This window comes from Larimichthys crocea, chromosome II (assembly GCF_000972845.2).
Source record: "Larimichthys crocea isolate SSNF chromosome II, L_crocea_2.0, whole genome shotgun sequence".
Classification (NCBI taxonomy): Eukaryota; Metazoa; Chordata; class Actinopteri; family Sciaenidae; genus Larimichthys; species Larimichthys crocea.
Genome location: NC_040012.1, coordinates 8,309,171 through 8,328,220, shown reverse-complemented (window position 1 = coordinate 8,328,220; position 19,050 = coordinate 8,309,171). Strand labels below are relative to the sequence as shown.

The 19,050-nt window shown below is 40.3% G+C and overlaps 1 protein-coding gene across 3 annotated transcripts; it reads right to left on the bottom strand.

The window, feature by feature from the left end:
- Positions 1–154: 154 nt before the first annotated feature.
- Positions 155–18,802, bottom strand: cc2d1b (coiled-coil and C2 domain containing 1B). 3 transcript variants are annotated; one of them, XM_019274537.2, is made up of 26 exons: positions 18,679–18,802; positions 18,293–18,417; positions 16,759–16,903; positions 14,876–14,979; positions 13,086–13,205; positions 12,448–12,594; positions 11,616–11,925; positions 10,148–10,266; positions 9,209–9,287; positions 8,614–8,688; positions 7,693–7,820; positions 7,444–7,516; positions 7,135–7,265; positions 6,931–7,060; positions 6,472–6,644; positions 6,162–6,287; positions 5,787–5,845; positions 5,367–5,483; positions 5,042–5,115; positions 3,857–3,915; positions 3,687–3,738; positions 3,015–3,114; positions 2,820–2,910; positions 2,599–2,721; positions 2,458–2,507; positions 155–2,164 (listed from the first exon to the last, which is right to left on the bottom strand). In XM_019274537.2, exons 2-25 carry the CDS (start codon positions 18,353–18,355, stop codon positions 2,496–2,498), a joined length of 2,610 nt encoding a protein of 869 aa, XP_019130082.2. In that variant the 5' UTR covers positions 18,356–18,417; positions 18,679–18,802; the 3' UTR covers positions 155–2,164; positions 2,458–2,495. The 3 variants fall into 3 exon arrangements, with proteins under 3 accessions (XP_019130082.2, XP_019130084.2, XP_019130083.2); XM_019274539.2 differs by having other exon boundaries at positions 12,448–12,591; XM_019274538.2 differs by having other exon boundaries at positions 18,685–18,776.
- Positions 18,803–19,050: the final 248 nt, after the last annotated feature.

Genomic DNA, 19,050 nt, shown 5'->3' with positions numbered 1-19,050 from the left:
AAAAGAGAAATGTTGTGACCACAAACTAAACGATGCTGCAGACAGTGTTGAGGTAAACCTGTTGGATAATAATTATGTAGTCGGCTCAGTGTGTTTCTTTTTTATGGCTTCTTGTGTTGCACTTATCAAAATACTGAAAGTAAAACTTAAAAAAAAAAAAGGGACAGTTCACTCAAATCACTACAAAAACTTCCCTCATCTCTCGCCTGAATGTTTTTATAACTGACCAAACAAAGCAGCTGCAGCTGAAGCAACTTTTAGGCACTTGAAGGACTTCTTGGAAGTTCATTATTTTTGTCCTTGAAAACAAATTTTCTGAAATGAAAAATCAACTTTTCAGTCTCAATATTAAGTATTTCAAATATTCTTTTAAAGAATTGAGCAGCACAAAAGAATCAAACTGGGTTTGTTTACATCAGGAAACTTGAGTGAACTGACCCTTTTTTTAAAAACAAAGTTAAGGATCCATCCGGATATTTCGTCAGTGCTGCAGAGATCTGATGCATAGTTTTTAAGAAGGAGCTCCACACAATTAAAGGAATAGTTCGACATTTTGGGAAATCATCAAGAGAGAAGACGACTCCTCCCATGGCGATCAGCGTAGTTTAGCATAAACACTGCAAGCAGGGGGAAATGGCTCGCCGGGCTAAGTTCAAAGTTCAAAACGACACCTCTGAAACAGAATCCAGTGTGATGTCGCACTGCAGCCGCCGATCAGATCAGTCTAAATCCTGTAACGTCTCTGAAACTGAGACTCATCCAGGTGGATTCATGAACTAAACTCTGATACTCGACCTGTGTGTGTTTATTTCACGTACCCAGCTTCTAAATCTGAGTCTGACTCACGGTTTCTGCTGCAAAATAGAAGTTTAATCTGATTTGTGTCTGATGGTTGAGTGACAAAGACAGTGAATGAGAGCGAGGGATTTCCAGATTCTTTCACAGCGGTTTATTCTTGGCTGTTGGTCAATAAGATGATGCGACTCTGTGAAACCACAAATCCTCGGCTCTTCCACTTTGTTGGTGAAACTAATGAGATGTTAATTAGTGAGATTTGGAGGCGCTGCCTGGTTTTATTTATGAACTTTGGACAGAGTCAGGCTAGTGGGTCCTGCTTCCAATATTTCTGCTAAGATAACTGTGTCCTGGCTCGAGCTGCATGTTTTTAACTCTGAACAGATTTCCCCAAAAGGCCGAACTGCTCTTTAATAAAAATGTAAAACAGGATGCTCTTAAAGTTAAGTCATCCATCGATGTTAAAGAATGGATGTTTGCCTTTAAAATGATCAGCTCAGCTGTGATTCTGTGCTATTTGAGTGTAAACAAGACAAATAAAAATAAAAAATCTAACACACCTAAAGCCACAGGTAAGTGAGAGTGCAGTTTAGTGAACGCAGTGAGACAACTCATCAAGCGAAAGGAGTGTGGTCTCCACGATAAATCATATAATCGTACCGAGTATCGCATCATAATTTCTTGGCTTGCTCCTGTAAAAACATCGACGAGGATGCTGCATCTGCCTCATCGTCTCAAAACCAGATGAAAAATAATAAAAACTTCCCGTCACACCTTAAGCTCTTGGCGGCGTCGTAGTAACAGGTTTGGCAGATATTTCAAATATGCAGGATTTTACAGCAACAGTGATTATTTTGGTATTAGTGCATAGGTGCAGTTCTAGATACCAGAGCTGTATGATATGAGGAATATGTACACATTCTTTGATATATTATATTAACTAGAGTCACGTCGGGCAGCAGGATCAGGTTAGCTCGACACCGAGCCCCTTCGACATAAGCAGCGGACGCGCCGCCCGCCGTCCTCCAGGAGAAGAAGGAGAATTTTGCACAACTACGATCTCTGATTTACATCATCAGCCGCGTCTGCCTGATGCATCACGAGCTGATATCTGTGAGAGAAGAACCAAACATCTGTCCATCGGCAGCTAACCTACCGTAAACCAGCTCCAGTGTCTCCTCCTGGTGGACCGCGGTGTCAAAGGGAGCTCCCGTGTCTTGCAAATGTGCAAAAGTTTTTTAATAAGTCAAAGACCCGTGTACGGTCTGAGTCCAGGTCTGAACAGCAGGCCGTCCTCATCACAACCCCCAAACTCCGTCCTCCGTCCTCCTCAGAGTGTTTTTTATTTTTTGATTGAGTGCCTTTAAATCTGTGAGACAAAAAGAAGTCGTTATCAATCAGGTGAATCAAACACACCTACGTGTTAAAATCTGCCTGCCAGCACTAATTAAGCTGTTATATTTTGTACTTGTCACATACAAAAGAAATAGTCCCACATATAACCCTCTGTAAAACAACACATCTGGGGTTTTATGGAATAAACAAACTCCTTGATGAGTTTTAAAAAGTGCGAGCAGGTGGATTTTGTTACCTCTGGACAGGGGCCAGCAAAAATATGATATAAACATTCCTTCACCTGCAGATTTAAGTAAAAATAATTACCTTTATATGGTGAAGCATCTTTATTCTTGCAGCAGCATCTAAACAAGAACCTTGGAAATAAAAAAAACAGAACAGGCATCAGAAGTTTTAGTCTCAGGTTTGTCTTCTGCAGAAATGCCAACACTGTATATTTAATGTTACCTGTGACTTGTCGATCACCAGCCAGCGCTCTGTGCTCGTCTGCATGTCCTGTCCGCTCAGAGGCTCCCGCAGTCGGATCTTCACTTCGACTCGTCCCCCTGTGGCCTTACGGCCGTCCATCACCTGGACACAAGGGACACAAAAGGTCAAAGTTACAGATGTTCTCTGTCTTGATCAGCTTTGTTCGATCAGGTTTTTCGGGTTGTCTTTCGGCCACTCACCTCCACGATCTCCCTGATTTCACTGTGTGACTCCAGCTTCTCCAGCTTCACGAGGGCCGTCCCGATCGGCTTGTCGCTCCGCAAGAAACCACTGTGGGACGACAGGCGGCGTCACAGCATGAGAACACTGACCGACATACATCTTTGACATTTGTTAAACGCTGACGTTGTCCTGCAGAGAGTCTGTGACTTCACCCTTTGTGCAGCAGCTCCAGTTTGAGGCCTTTAGACGCCACCACCCTCCTGAAGCCGCGGTGGTTACGGTTGATCGACAGCGTGAAGCTCTGGTTATATTCTGGAGGAAAGAGATCACAGATGAAGTAAAAATATTTTTTTAGATTTTTTATTATTTGCACCTGAGAACGCTCCACGTTTAACCTGACATGTTAAAACACATTTTTGTATTATTATTATTTGCAGGATTGATTTATTATTTGCACATTCTTTAATCATCTCTTAATTTCTCTTATTTTAAAACAGATTTTATATTTTTTAATTGTAAATTTCTATTTTCTATTGAATGATTCTTGACTTTTGCACTACTTGTTTTTTCTTATAATAAACCTGATTCTGATTCTCAATGTTCGTTATTCTTACAACAACTTTGCAGTGATTTATTTTTCATTTTTAATACTCTGAAATAAAAACATTCATATGGTCTTGAACATAAATGTGTCATCTCAAAAATAGAGATCAAACTATATAAAATAAAAGTTATTTATGATCATTTTAATAGTTCATGATGTGACTTGTAGCATCACGTTCAGGGAGTTTTACTGACGATAGTTTTACACAGTTATTAAACATTGAATAGTCAGCAGCATAATATTCACATCCATTTGGGAAATAATGTAAGTGACGTCTCACCTGGGGAGTTAGTGTTCTTGATGACGGCTGTTTTATGTTTCTGCGGCTGCTCCTGACGGCGACAAAACACAAACAAACATTTTTAAAAGGAGAAACGTCAGCGGTATGAATCATCTCAGCGGCCCGTGGCGGCTGTGAAAATTAAAACGAGCTCTAAGTTTGTGCCTTACCGCGCTCGGGTACGGGAAGTCGAACTTGACGTAGGCGTCCAGATCGTTTGTTTGGATTCCTGAAGGAGAAAGTTTATCACCAAGTGTCAAACAGAATGTGCTTCATCGTTTCATTTAAACAACAACAACAGCAACAATATCATGAAGCTGAAGGTCGCAGCTACTCATTTTAAAACAAGAAGGATCTAACCAAAACAGAATAAAATAAAAAAATAACTAGATGTACTGTGAGATGTTTCACCAGAACCACAGTGAAACCATCATTTAAAATTCAGCTGAAGGTTTAAAGAAACTGTCCGGCTCATCACTGGTTCCACTGAGGCTGTCCAGAGGAAGTGGAGTGTGCATACAGGCCACAGACTGTTTACCCTCCTCTCCTCTGGGAGGCGCTACAGGTCTCTCTGTCCCAGAAGCAGCTGGCTCACACACTAATACATATTTATACTTACTGTCCTACTTGCTATAGTGTATTTACATGCTGCTGTGACTATATCTGACCTGTAGTGTGTGTGTGTAGCTGTTTACTCTGTATTTACACCCACACTGCGTAATTACACCTATAATTACATTTACACCTGTGACTGCTGCTGCTGCCTGTTCAGTGTTTGGTAAAAAAATAAACTGAGGCTTAAATTAAGTTTTTATCTCAGAATAAGTTTTTCTTTTAATTATGTTGATATTCTGTACATACTCTGTGCTCCGGACTAACTACCGTGAGCTTCACGCTTGGGTACGACGGTCTTGTTTAAGAAACCTGCAGACTCGCACACTCGTGTGTTTTGATGACAGGCTTTTCCTTTCTGTGTTTTTATATTTCTCAGAAGTGACGGACATTACTCGTTGGGACCAAATGTTTTTAAATCCGTATCAAAAGACCTGTAGACAGAATCACGAGGGTGTCGTTGCTTTAACTGATTTCTGAATTCATTCACTTCTATTATTTTTCCAGATTCTTTTGTGTCTGTTTTAATTTAATTGTTCTTAGTTCGTGCTGCTGCCTGTCTCGGCCAGGACTCCCTACACATGTATGTACATTACTCTGCACTCAGAGTTAGTCGCTGAACTGCATTTCGTTGTCTAAGTACTTTGTGCAATGACAATAAAGTTATATCCAATCTAAAAATAACACATTCCAGGCACCGTGTGGACCTCGTGTACAGACTGTGAAGCTTTTTTTGTTTTTACCACTCGGAGCAGGAAGATTCATCCCTTTGACGATAACAACAACCATGTCAGTGCTGCTCAGCTCTGGAAATATCCTGAAAGCACGGGAGAGAGAGAAGGAAGCAAGAAAGTAAGTAAGTGTTTGGTACCGTGACAACTTTCTGCAGAAAACATGAAAGAGAGGTGACATGTTTCCGTAGTACAGTACAACAACAACACCAGGATTTGTGGCCGATCTGTAACTAATAAGTTCAAAAGCATCTTTCTAACTCCTGAATCAGGACTTTTATGAAATGACTTCACTGAACCTTTGCACTTTAATCTAAACAAACGTCTATACGCTCACCTGACAGTGTGAAACGATCTCTCCTCAAAGTGATGCTTAGGAGGAGGCAGACCTCTCATCTGAGCCAGCTTCAGGATCTCCAGACTCTTTTTACAACTGTCCGCCATCTTCTCAAACCTGTAACACACACACACACACACACACACACACACACACACACACACACACACACACACACACACACATCACACATCGTCTGATTTATAAAATCATGCTGCTGTTATTTCATTCAACTATTTTAAATATTTAACTAATGCAGTTTAATTAAAGACACAAAGAAAGATTAAGGCTGCATGGTGGAATCCTTTTATAAAATGTTTAATCTCTTTAATCCAAACAGACAAACAGATGTATCATTAATAAAAAATAGTTTGCTTCAGCCATGCCCCAGAGTTTTTTTTATGTAATCCAAATGCTTACTTTGTTGTTTCCGCGATGTTCCCCAGGTGTGTGAATTGCTTGGAGTGAGTCATACATTTCTAAAAAGAGGAGAGCCAGACATCAGATATCAGACATCTCGATGAACATGTTTGTCTTCAGCAAAGGAGGAAAAGAACGAGGTGGAGAGAGCGACCGGGGAATTCAAAAACATCAGAATTCATTCATTTGGAAACTTGTTTTACGTCAGAGATTCAAGTTTCTTCTCTGAACATGAAGCCAACAGAGACGACGGATGTTTGAAGAAGCACCATGATATGGTTGCAATCTTATCACCATGTATTAAGTAAGGAGCAGTAACAATCTTCTTAAATATTCAAAATAATAATCTTGATCTGTATCGCTGAAATATTTTACCTCGTACTGCTCTTTGAGGATCTTCGCCAGCTGTGTGTAAACTTGCTCTGCTTTCTCCGAGATCTGCACGTCGCTGTGATGAACCAGGATGAAGTCGTCGTCTTCATCACCAGGGGGAGACGGCATCTACAGGTACAGCACAGAGACAGTGTGTGTTCGATACCCCTCATCACCAACGTGGTCTCATTTCATCTTGACGTAATCTCTGAATACGATATAAAATCTCGATAGTGTCCTCTACCCTTTAAAATAACTTTCCATTGCCTGAATAAAGCTCATCAATGACACCTAAAATGTCCCGCCCGCTCACCGTGCTGATGTCCACAGTTTTGCCGCTGCGCGCCGCCTCGATCATGGGGTCGAAGCCCTTGGCGGTGCGGAGGAAAACCTTGGCCTGCTCCATGTCGCTCTTCTGCTTCGCCTGCAGAGCCGCCTTCATGTACTGCTTCTTCCTGCCCTCCAGAAACTCCAGCTGCTGAACCGCTGGAGGACCAAGAGACACAGAAAATCACTTCAGATGAACTCGTCTCATAACCATGACCGCACCTAAAGGCGCCAGCAGCGTTTGGTTCTTGATTTAGGAGTTCAGTTTTGTTGATTTTGGTCTCTTTGGTGACGTTACTGCCGAGCTTACGCCGCATAACATCACCTACAGCTACAGAGCCGAACTAGAGCCACTTCAATATCTTCTGATGTTTTTAATGAACGTCTGTGACCAAGAGATGAACCAAGTGTCTTGGAGAACATGTCGTTTCCTTTCGGGACACACCTGTTGGTGAGAGTCCTTCCCTGGCAGCTGTTCTGTCAGGTGAAGCTGACGGAGTCCTCTTCCTTTCCTGACCTGCAGTGGAAACGTCCAACGTGGGCTTCTTTGGCTCTTCTGGAACAGCGGGCTTAGACTACAATAGACAGAAAAACACTCAACGATTCATCCACAAAAACCTAATGAAAAAATATACTAACGAGAGCCCACCTCCTCCTCATCGTCTTCGTCATCTGCTATTTCGACATTATCAGTAGAGACGAGCTTATCCGCTGCCACTAGTGCGGCAACAAATCCCTGCTCGGCTCCTGTCGCCTTCTGGCCGGGGATTGGAGGGAAACCTGGAAGATGAAAGTTAATTCTCTAAATTACTGTTTTAGTACACAAACAAAAACGTCTTCTGGCGCTGAGACTCACTGACAGCACAAACTAACACCCGAGGACTACGGAGCGGGAAACACAATTCAAATCCAATTTCATGGAGCTAAATGTAGCTTGTAAATGAAGCTGTGGACTCACCGGGGGGAACCGGCAACTCCTCGAAGTTGACGGCTTTTCCTGCTTTGTGAGCTCGGATGGCACTCTGGTATTGCTGCAGGAGGAGAAAGGGTAAATACGTTTTTACAGAGCAGAGCTAATGCCACTCTAATGATGTAAATGCGTTGCTGTAAAGTGCTAGAATCATAGTTTTGTTCATGCCTGTATTTATTCAGTTTTAGTGGTAGAGTTCTGTAAAAACAGCATCAGGAGGAGAGGCTCTACTTGTACCTTGGCGATACGGTCGTGCATTCTGGCCTTGCGGTCGTCTCCGTTGGCTTTGGCTTGACTCGACGCTTCCATATACTTTGCTCGTCTCTGCTCGAGAGCCTCCAGCGCGTCTTTGGGAGCTGCAGGAACTGACGGAGCAACAATGAGAGTGCACAGGTTTATCGACAAGATTTTTTTTTCACACATGTGACGCGTAACTAAACAAACAGGACTCGCAGCAATGTTGTGAGGCTGTACGGGAACTTGGGCTGTGTACTTGTTTCTCCTTCAGAGATGCTGTCACAGTTTTCACGTTAATCCGTCCAGTAGTTAGTGAGATATTTAAGACTGGACCAAGCGGCTGTGAAGTGAAACCAATGTGGAAGTGGCAACAACTGCAGTTCCTCAAACGTCCACTCGTTTGAGGAACAGACCAGAGGAAGCTTCCTTCACTGGCTACAGATTAAGTCAGTCTCCATAAGTCCCCATGTTCAAATGTCCAACTTCACAGCAGAAATATTCTTTGATACTGCTAAGAACGACCGATCAGAAGATATAACATAAGATAAGCTTGGACTGTAAGTTTGGATATTGTTTTAAAGGTTTCAATAGTCCCAATACCAAAATAATATTTCTTTGATACTTCATATCTTAAACTAATCCCGTGACAGTTGAATATCACCACAGACCATACAAAGTACACATTCATGACGGTGAATTTCCTCTTTCTTCTAGGAAAACCTGTTTTGTCTTTCACTTTCACACGGCTGTGTGAAATGTTGCTGAATGCGTCGTTGTTTTTATCACAAACAAGTCTCTGCAGGCAACACATAACCATAAATACTGGTAAGAGAAGTGAAAACAATTCACGATGGGGTCAACTTATACTTCCGTAACAACACAGGAGAATACAAAACGTACTATATATTTTTAGATTAATACCTGGAGCTGCTGCAACCGGTTGGGTGACCTCGATGCTTTGCCCAGAGGAAGCTTCCTTCACTGGAGCAGGCCTTCCTGTAAGAGACAAATTAAATCAGAAGCCGATACAACAGGTTTCTGCCCAGTATAATGTGACTTATTTACATTTGGAAATTGCAGAATTATACTGATTCTACATTTCCTTATTTACAGAACAATCCTTGGTACTTTTAAAATGTAAATCCCGGGTTTGTTGCTCGAGTTGTTATTCAGGATTTATTTTTAAATTAACCTGTACAATTACTAATTGCTTCTACATTTTCAATGTTTTATAGATCATTTATTATTTTTAATCACTTTTATAGCTCTGTGTTTTTGTTTTATCTTAATACTATTCAAAGCCAAATCTGTGCACATCTTTAAAAAAGCATCTCTCTTGTTTTTTTTGTTGAGTTATTTTATTTATGTCTTCTTGTTCTCCTCAGTCTCTTATATTTCCTCCCTTTATTCCTTCTGTAAATCACTCTGTAACTTCTGTTCGTGAAAGAAATAAAGTTGGAAGTGTTGTTCGCTTGCTTGCTAAAATAAAAAAACATGTTATACAAGCGCTCCTCACCCTGCCCTGGAGACGGAGGAAGGCCACTCAGGTCAACTGCTTGTCCTTTTTCCAACGCCTCAATCACTGCATCGAACCTCTGCACCAAAAAATACCAAAAACCCAAACTTGTCAGACATAATGATGCTCTTTGTCTGCTTCCAAATTGTTGGCATGTTTCACATACTTGGGTGTGAAATCCTGCAGCCACAATATGCAGCAACAGGCTCAGACAACAGACAATTGATGGTGTGTAACTAAATTTAATAAAAAAAAATTATTTCCAAGACAAAAACATTTAATTTGGTTTAGTTTCATGACGAGTTGATGTTGATATAAGTTTACATACCTAAACGTCTATCATAATTCATCATAATTCAGAACAGGAACAAAATAAAAGAAACATTTTTCTTTAACAATAAACAAGCATCGAGTCTATTACCATAAATGCAGCTGCTGCTGCTACATTCCTACAAGAGGAACTTGCTCCGCTTGGCAAAACAGTTTGAATTCTGCTTCCAGCAAATACGAGACGTCACTCTGTACATTTAGCTCGCGGGGATATAAAGTTACACAAAACATAACAGACAAAATCCAGATTTTAATCTGCAGACAGTTAAGACGGATAAAGGGAAAGAGTGATTTAACCTACCGACACTGAATGTTACCAAAAGCTCATCATAAATGCACATCACGGATTTCATCTTCAATTTCAAAACAAATAAAAATAATCCAGATCCGAGTTCTACAAGGAAGTTGTAAGGTTACATATTATTACTGCTGTTGTCGTGTTTCCCGACACCGTGTTAAAACGTTGTCACTCACTGACAGTGAAATGCTGACACAGCACAGCAGAGAAAACAAACGCACATTGAGGAAATTCAAATTTATACAAAACAACACAGCTGAAACTGAAATTTCTGCAGCAGAGACTGCAGTTTTAAAACAAACCGCTCTCACCTTGCTGGTCTTGAAGTGAAGTCTAGCTTGCTCCAGGTCTCCCTGCTTCTTGGCTCTCAGCGCTGCCATCTTGTATTCTTTCTGCCTCTCCAAAAGCATCGTCCTGGTTGAGTCGCTTGCTGTGGATGCACGGGACAGGAAGGCCGGACAATTACCACAGTGAAAGGACACATTCATCACAGATCGAGACGCTAGAAGACAACCACTCTGCCACAACAACGTACAACACCTGTCACTTAAAAAAAACATTCATATTACTACTAATAATTATTACATGTATAAAATTAAAACAAAGTTTACTTGTGGATAGTTTTAGCCTTTATCAAGTCAACTGGGCTCAAATCAACATCCAACAAATATATAATATATGACCCCGCCTTTTTAAGGTTGCTATTTCAGAACACGTAAACAATTCGGCAACGTCTACAACTTTTAGTCACCTTCTTTGGAAATGGAATAGAAACAACATCATGTAGGGCACCAAACGTCAGTGCTACATTTACTCAAAGAAACATTTTTTGAAAATCTTTAAAGTATCTTTGTCAACTTGTATCATAGATGTAGCCACTCGGCAGGTTGTGTTTGTGCTTCGCTCTGACTTTGCTGAGGGAAAGTGATTGTATAAACTGCACCCTCTACATATCTATATATGATATGATTATGTATTTAAACAGATAACTGACCAACAGTATATGCCATACGAGTGTTATACATGATCTGAAAGCTAGTTTGGAGTTTGTGTGAACTGTGTTTTGTTTATGGGAATAATCAAATATTAAGTTAGAGTGTACAAAGGCGTAAAAGGATTATGATTAAAGTATCTCATTTCCATTCTCTATTATGTGTCAAAGGTTTTTGAATTGTTATGGTTATATATCTATTTCTGATCACTTGAAAATGAATAAAAATGCTCAACACCTCCTCCGAAATACCACATTCAGACAGCAACACCATGAGGAAAACCACTGGTATCAAAAACTTTGGACATTTCTGCAGGAATTGCATTTTTTGTTGCACTTCTGTTCTGAAAATTGCTCACTTACTTACAATATACACACCCCGTCACAATGCGACCTAACGAGGTCAAGTTTTAAAAAAACAAAACATGGTCTCTACACTACATTGAAATAGCTACTATGGGGACATGATGTGCATTATCAGACATGAATACAGCTGCGCTCATTGAATCCACAAGAGTCTCAGCTTTCCGGTCACACCCAATTTATGTGATTTTCCTTTGTCCAAAGCTGCACAGGGTTAGCATAAAGTGGACATGTCTGTGTCTCATAGACTTCATTCAGATGTCTTAAAGTGAGAGGTCAAGGGACCATCCCAGTTTTTACATCACCAGCGTTTTTAAGCCCCCTTGCTGACAGGCTAGCATGTGGATAAAGATAAAGATCGCATGCAAAACATGTTTATAACTTTACATAATGCTGCAACTTTGCATAATCCAACTGACACTGACCATCTGTCAGAGGCTGGCCGGCAGGTTTCTCTGTCGGCTCCTCTGGAGATGGGATGCTGCTCAGAGTTTGCAAGGTGGAGGAGGACGACTGCTCTTCTTCGCTGCTGGGGGTGACAATCTCTGGTACCGCCTGCCCCTGCTGATCCGAAGGAGTGGATGCAGGAGGCGAGGGTACAGGGGGAGGAGGTCGTTGGGGAACGGCAGGACGAGAGGCGGCGGCGCTCGGGGCTCCGGTGGCAACAGGAGGAGGGATCTCCGCCTCGTTCACGGGTCTCCCTTTCTTCACGGCGGCTAACATCGCCTCCAGATTCTGTGCAGGGAAAAAAATGAACAGTAATTAGCATCACTGCAGTCCGGTAACAGCAACACAACTATGAAACAAGAAGATGAGTAAACAAATTGAATTTGATTTAAGATAACACACAGCATGCGGCCTTCTTTTAGAGAGCTTCGCCGTGTGATCAGACACATGAAAATCAACAGACTGCGTCTCTACGAATCCGTAGCTTTTAGGCGTGTTTAGCGTTCCACACATAATTTACATATTAAGCTGTCACTGGGGAATTGCTTTCAGCTGAAAAACAGCTTTTATTTCACATCTTAAATATTCGGAATAGACTCAAACATGAACACAAATGTCTCACAGCCTCACATTTGTTCTTAATAATGGCTTATAAATGATCAGGAATTAGTTACAACTTATAAACAGGTGCCACCTTAGAAACTAGGAACCAGAAAGGATGTATAACATGTTTCATGATGTTTCAAATCTCAGAAAATATCTCTGTATATCTCATAAACCTGGTGCCTTGTGCATACATCTTTCACTCACCTTCAGGCCCCGGTCATATCTCCGGGCCTTGGACGTCTCCCCTGCTGTCTTGGCGTTTTGCGAGGCAGTCTTGTACATGGCTATTCTCTCCTCTAGAGTGTGTTGGAGGCTACCAGGCACTGCTGAAGAGACCTTTACTTCCAGCTGCTTCACCAAAACAACAACAACAACATCAACATTATCTTTAAAAAGAAAAACAACACTGCTAAACCTATTCTAGGTCAAAAGATGACTCAGCATCAGACCTGTGAGATGAGAACGGAAAGTATTCACACAGGTAAATAATAAGACACTGACATATCTATATCTCGTCTGTGATGTTTTCAGAAACAGTAAGTATTTCAAGTAGACCAAAACCAAGATAAATACCAGGAAATGTTTTTTTAAGTTTACAGAAATGCACAGACTTACCTCATCTATTCTGGAGGTTATCAAGTAAATTATTGTTTGAAGATGCTAAAATAAATTAATGAAGATTAAAAAAAACAGGCAGATAATTACCAGCAGAAGGCACGCTGGAAAAATACATCTGCCCTTTCGTGTTACTGGCAACAGCTAAACCTTTCCACTATTTGACACGTATGTTGGTGGCCGGTGGTGTCAGTTACAAATCTGGCAGAGAGCAACATGTACTGTACCTGCGGCAGTGGGGACTCTGGTGTTTCAGCTTGAGAAGATTCAGCAGCGGCTGAGGACGGGGAGGAAACAGTTACAGCATCCTCAGCCTCCCCCTCACCCACCACTTCCTGTAACTCTGCCTGATGGAGGAAAAATACAGCAACTAATCAACAGCAAACTCTTGATTGTTCATGTGAGGTTTGATTTCTAAAAGCACAGAGAGTTTTTTTCCGTAAGGCGGTTTGAAAAAAGAAAAGAAACAAACCAAAACGTGCCTTAAAAATGAATCAACAACAACAATTACGAGCCTCAATAACCTGCAATGTATGACCTGTAAAAAAAAGTTACTGAGGTATTTGTATTATTTTTAACAGACAGGCCTACACATCCGGTCGGGTTGTTTTTTTTTCTCCTGCCTCTGAGTCATGAGGTGGGCCAGTAATCAGATTATTACATGTACACCAGCATCTGTCTAGCTCAACTTTGCCCTGAATCTGTGCTGGTTCTGCTCCAGGTGTTTTAACTGGGTCCGGAGGAGGGTCAGTGCATGAATAAGTCAGCCCAAATTTTTGTAGAACAATCATCTTTCTGCACCAAGAATACCATACGTCATGATTTGACTTTAGTAAGCATTTATCTTTAGTAAGCTTGACGACTGTAACATCTTTACAAATTCAATCAGACAGCAGCGGTTCATTCAGAACGAGACCAAGAAAATGGAAAACATCGCTCCACTTCTCAGATCTACAAAGATTTGTTACGTTATGAACCATCCAGACATCTGTCATCATCTAGGAACGGTCTGCTTACATCACAAACCTGGAACAAACTCCCAAACGAACTATTCACTCATATCTTTCACTTTACTCCTATTATTCTAAGCTATTATTCCTTTATGTTTCATGTCTTATGTAAAGCATTTTGAATTGCCTTGTTGAAAAGTGTCATACAAACAAACCCGTCTATTGATTCAGGGAGGCTCCAAAAAGAGCAAGCGTTGTTTGTTTAGTGTAACGTGAGTCCAAAGAGCAAATATTCACAATTATCGCCTGGATTTTTCAACAGAGGCAGAAATGTAACACTGGGATCGCTGTGGGGATTATTATAATTACTCATAGAGCGGCCTTGAAAGTATCAAACTCATCTAACAGGAAAGTGTTTAGGAAACCGAAATGTGCTCAGAGAGATTGTGAAACTTTTTCGGTTTCATGCACTTGCAACAGTGTAAACTTTTAACCAGTTAAATACCAGTTAAAGATAATATTATCTTTGATTTGAAGCCTCTTAATGAGACTTTAAAAGAGTTTTAAAAAAGACAAAGCATTAAGATTAATCTAAAATCTGTCAGTTCTGTAGCTTAAATTTTCTTCTGCTCTATACCACTTGGTTTGCAACATCAGGTATCCGACCAATACTTGGGAATACTTGTGTATCCACCATTTAAAGGCAACATTGTGTAACTTTAATACCATAAAATAACAGATATTAAATCATTTTGGAGCTACACTACACACCTGGACTATGCAACTTTGTGCAAAAATACCAATTCATACATAATCTTGCATTAATAAATGTAAGACTTCACATTACAGGCTCACACTGAGTGTGTGAACACAACACAACTGTCAAAACCACACGTCTGACAACCAAAAGGCCCACAAGCTATACACTTTTCTTTTTAATGACTCGCCTGTTATTTTGTACAGCTGATTCTAGTTTATTTAAAACATATATCTTTGTCAAGAATCTTAAAATCTAAGCAGCTATAAGCACCAGCATGAGAGCGGAGATGAATATACACAACACCAACCAGTAGATCTTCATCGTCTTCCAGGTCACCGTCATCGTCATCGTCGTCTACATCCCTCATGCACTCGTCAGCCATCTTTGCGATGTCTTCCATGGGCAGCGGGCCTACGACAGAAACAAGACGCCATGTATCCAACCGGGTTTGTATGTGAAATCAACAACACATATCACACTGTAACATGCATGTTAAGAAAGTTATTATTAATAATCACTTTAGGATAACTAACATGTCACATTGTTGCAGTTTGTTGTTTTCAGCAAATGAGATGTATCATAATGTAACATAACATTTATCAGTTATCAGTATCAAATATTAATTTATCTAACTTATCAAATAGTTTCCACGGAGGTCATCCTAGACGGTTCTGTGTCACAAACCAGGCTACATTATCTCAATTATTAAAAAACACAATTAACGCAACATCGTGTGACTTTCCAGTAACAGATTTTAAATTATTCTGATGCTACACTGACTTGTAATCAGGTGAACAATGTCTCTTTCATTCACACACTACCAACTACTTCATTATTTTTGGTATATTTTTTGAAGAATGTTTTCTGGTTTTCCTCCTGATGTCCTCCGGGTGCCCTGCCTCAACTCTGTCAGCTTAGTTTAGCTTTGGACCACCGGGATAAGAAGGTTTTCAGGACAGTTTTCAGGTTTGTCTCATCTCGCAGCTGTGACCGGTTAAAAGGGCCAGCCAAGAGTTAAGATAGCAAACTGTGTCTAGTGTAAATAACTGTCTTATAAATACATTAATAAGAAATATTTTAATTGATTTTCTGTGGTGAAGTTTTTGTTGATAACCTTCATGGCTAAGATAAAGGTCAGATTCCTCATTATGGGAAGACTTATGAGAAATAAGTGAACTTCAAAGTTGGTTTTGCCAGGTGCACGGCAGGAACTTTATAAATGTCACTTTTGTTTGAATTTTTGTTCAACATTTTCCCACGGTGGTCTGTGGAACAGCCTTACTGAAGAGCTGAGGGCGGCTATCTGGCTTTTACTTTATCTTTATATTTTAATTTATTACGCCATTATTTATTTATTTGTCTGTTTATTTATTTTTAGCTATCTATTTATTTTATAATGCTTTATTTTTATTCTAGCTGATCTAACTATTTATACGTTTTAAAGGCTTTTATTTCATTACTTTAATTATTTATTTTTATTTACTTGTTATGCTGCCTCCGGTGTTACTAGAGTGCAAGATAAACAGACGGCACTTCCTCAGTTTGTGTTGTGCTTTTGTTTATAATGGGGTGGGGTTATTGTGTAAAGCACTGTGTGTTACATTTTATTTGTGTGAAAAGTACAAATAAAGTCTGACTGAGTGATTGAGTCATGTATTAATAGATTTTATTAACTCTTAAATATCAATATATCTTCGTAGGTGTTAAATTGGGATTATACTGGGGTTCAGGTGTTTTAATTCATATAGTGTGTGTGTCCTGTCTTTTGAATGTCTCGTGCACTTCCCTTATTTGGCCTCTGATTTACTGAGAGATTATTATAAATCAGTAGTACAAGGACAGGTGAGACAGGCTAGGGGAGTAACATTTGGATATAAAACATAATGCTCATTACTGAGGAGAAAACCAAAAAAGGTTGTTATGATATTACAGGTGATATTATAGGTGTCCGAGAGAGCCCATTTTAAAAAAAATGTATAAGAACCAACTGTTAAAGCTCCTCAGGGAGCCTTTTCTCTGTAAACCTTTTTGTGTGTTGCACTGTTAAACACTCCTTCTTGTACAAGAATAAAAAATCCGACTTAAACCTTGATACTTTGAATCCAGTCCTTCTTATTCAAGGGTTATTCTTTAAACAGTAGGCACGTCCAATCATAGCAGAGAGCTTGATCACTGTAAATCATAACTCACTTCTCCCCTTGTGCTTGGCTCTGCCTCCAGCAGCAGGTTTATTTCCAGTGATGGCAGCAAGTTCAGCCTCCAAATCCGGGTCGTCCAGATTCCCGTCCATACCCATCATCATCTCCTCTGAGTCCAGGTCTACAAACAGACCCATCTGCAACCACGTAACGTAAAACATAAACTCCCACTCACAGCTGTGCATCTCAGTGGTTCATTACAGTTTTTTCTAGTTGCTAAAATACTGAAATGACATGGACAGCACAAATATTTAAACACACAGGGAGGAAAACCTCATCTCAAATCTCCAAAACTTTAAACAATTTTTTTTGCTTTACACACATTTTGCAATTCGAAATGGCACTTTTTTTTACTAGTACTGAAGTACTGAGTACTGAACGTGGTTCTCTGCATAAAATACAACAATCTGACACAAAGTCACATGTTTGCGATTTAAAAACACTGCCATTTAAAATGACACTCACTGGCCACAATATGTGCCACCTGGCCAAACAGGTGTTATGTAATTGTTAACACTTCAATCGGGAAGTGAGCAATAAAAGACCACAGGTGACATTTTTTCTGCAATTGTTTTTTTTAAGCTTACTGTTTTGTGAGCATATTTTTAGTTCACTCCAATGTAAATATATCTGCTGTGCATATGCTGCACTGACTTGTTTGGTGAAAAATAAAAATACTTTAATAGCACGTGTGTGTATCTGCAAATATTTCTGTGCATGTGAACAATCTCTACAGTTTGAAATATGTTAGTATTATGGCAAAGCATACTAAAGATGAGAGTGCTTTTCTTTCCATCTCTTAGTTATGCTGCCATAGGATTAGACTCCCACTCCCTCCCTGTCTCTTTCTGGGTTATGCCTAGTCAGGCACTGTATTGGTTGAAGATGCAGTCAAATCTCCCTTACTGAAAACTCTCTCTCTCTCTCACCATCTGTAAACATACATGTCTCATTAATGCATTAATAATAATAATAATTAATAATTTCCTCCTGGGATTATTAAAGCATTTCTGATTCTGATTCTGATGTTTCTAACTAAACTTCTTCCCCGGAGTTTCTACGCTCTATTGTCCAGCAGGTTCTCGTGGTCGTTATGATATTACAGGTGATATTACAGGTGATATTACAGGTGATATTACAGGTGATATTACAGGTGATATTACAGGTGATATTACAGGTGTCCGAGACAGCCTATTTAAAAGAGTTAGAGCTCCTCGAGGAGCCTTTTCTCTGTAACCCCTTTTTGTGTGTTGCACTGTTAAACGCTCCTTCTTGTACAAGAATAATAATAAATCCAACTTAAACTTTGATATTTTAAATCCAGTCCTCTTTATTCAAGGGTTCTTCTTTTAAAAGTCTCGTAACATAGTTGGTTAGACAAAAAAAATCTGTAATAGGAATGAAGTGTGTGCAAAAGTTGATTTTGGCTGCAGTGCTTCAGGTATTTTGCAGTTTGGTGAATTGTGTTGGTGCACAATTGGAAAACAGTGTAAACATGTTGTTGTTGTTGTTGTTGTTGTTGTTACCTGCTTGGCTGCAGCAGCTCCCTGGCCTTTGGTTGGCGGAGCTCTCTTCTTCTTCCCAAACATGTTGTTGTTGTTGTTGTTGTTGTTGTTTAACCAGCCCTCAAGCGACACTCCAGTGATTTAAACTACAAACACAAACACACGGATGAATCAGTTTCCTGCCGTGTAAAGCCTGGTGTGCTCTCTCGGTGTCTGAATCATGTGAGCGTTGTCAGGTGGCTCCAAACCAAACACAGCTCCCGACTGACGGCGGCGTTAGCCCGGGGCTAGCTGTCACAGCTAACCACCTCCTTAACTCTGACAAAGTTCGTCTGTGAGCCTGAACACAGCTGCTGTTAGTGTGGGAGAGCTTCACACATGCTACCAAGGCGTGTGTCGTGTGTTACCTGTACCCGCTCAGCGCTTCATCAGGTAGTTTTCAGTCAGTTTCATTTCTGCGGTCTGACATGGTAATGGGTTTGGTGTGGGTGCGCATGCGCAAACAGAGAAGCGGGGGAGGCAGCCTGCAGCCCTGAGTCCTGTCTGTCAGGCAGACTGCTGCTGCCTGAACACACCAGACAAATTATAACAATACAACTTATTTATATTATCTATTACAACAGATAGATAGATAGATAGATAGATAGATAGATAGATAGATAGATAGATAGATAGATAGATAGATAGATAGATAGATAGATAGATAGATAGATACCCCTGACCCCTGACCCCTGACTTACAATAATGTGAGATTTGGTTTCATAATGAAGGACAGAAAA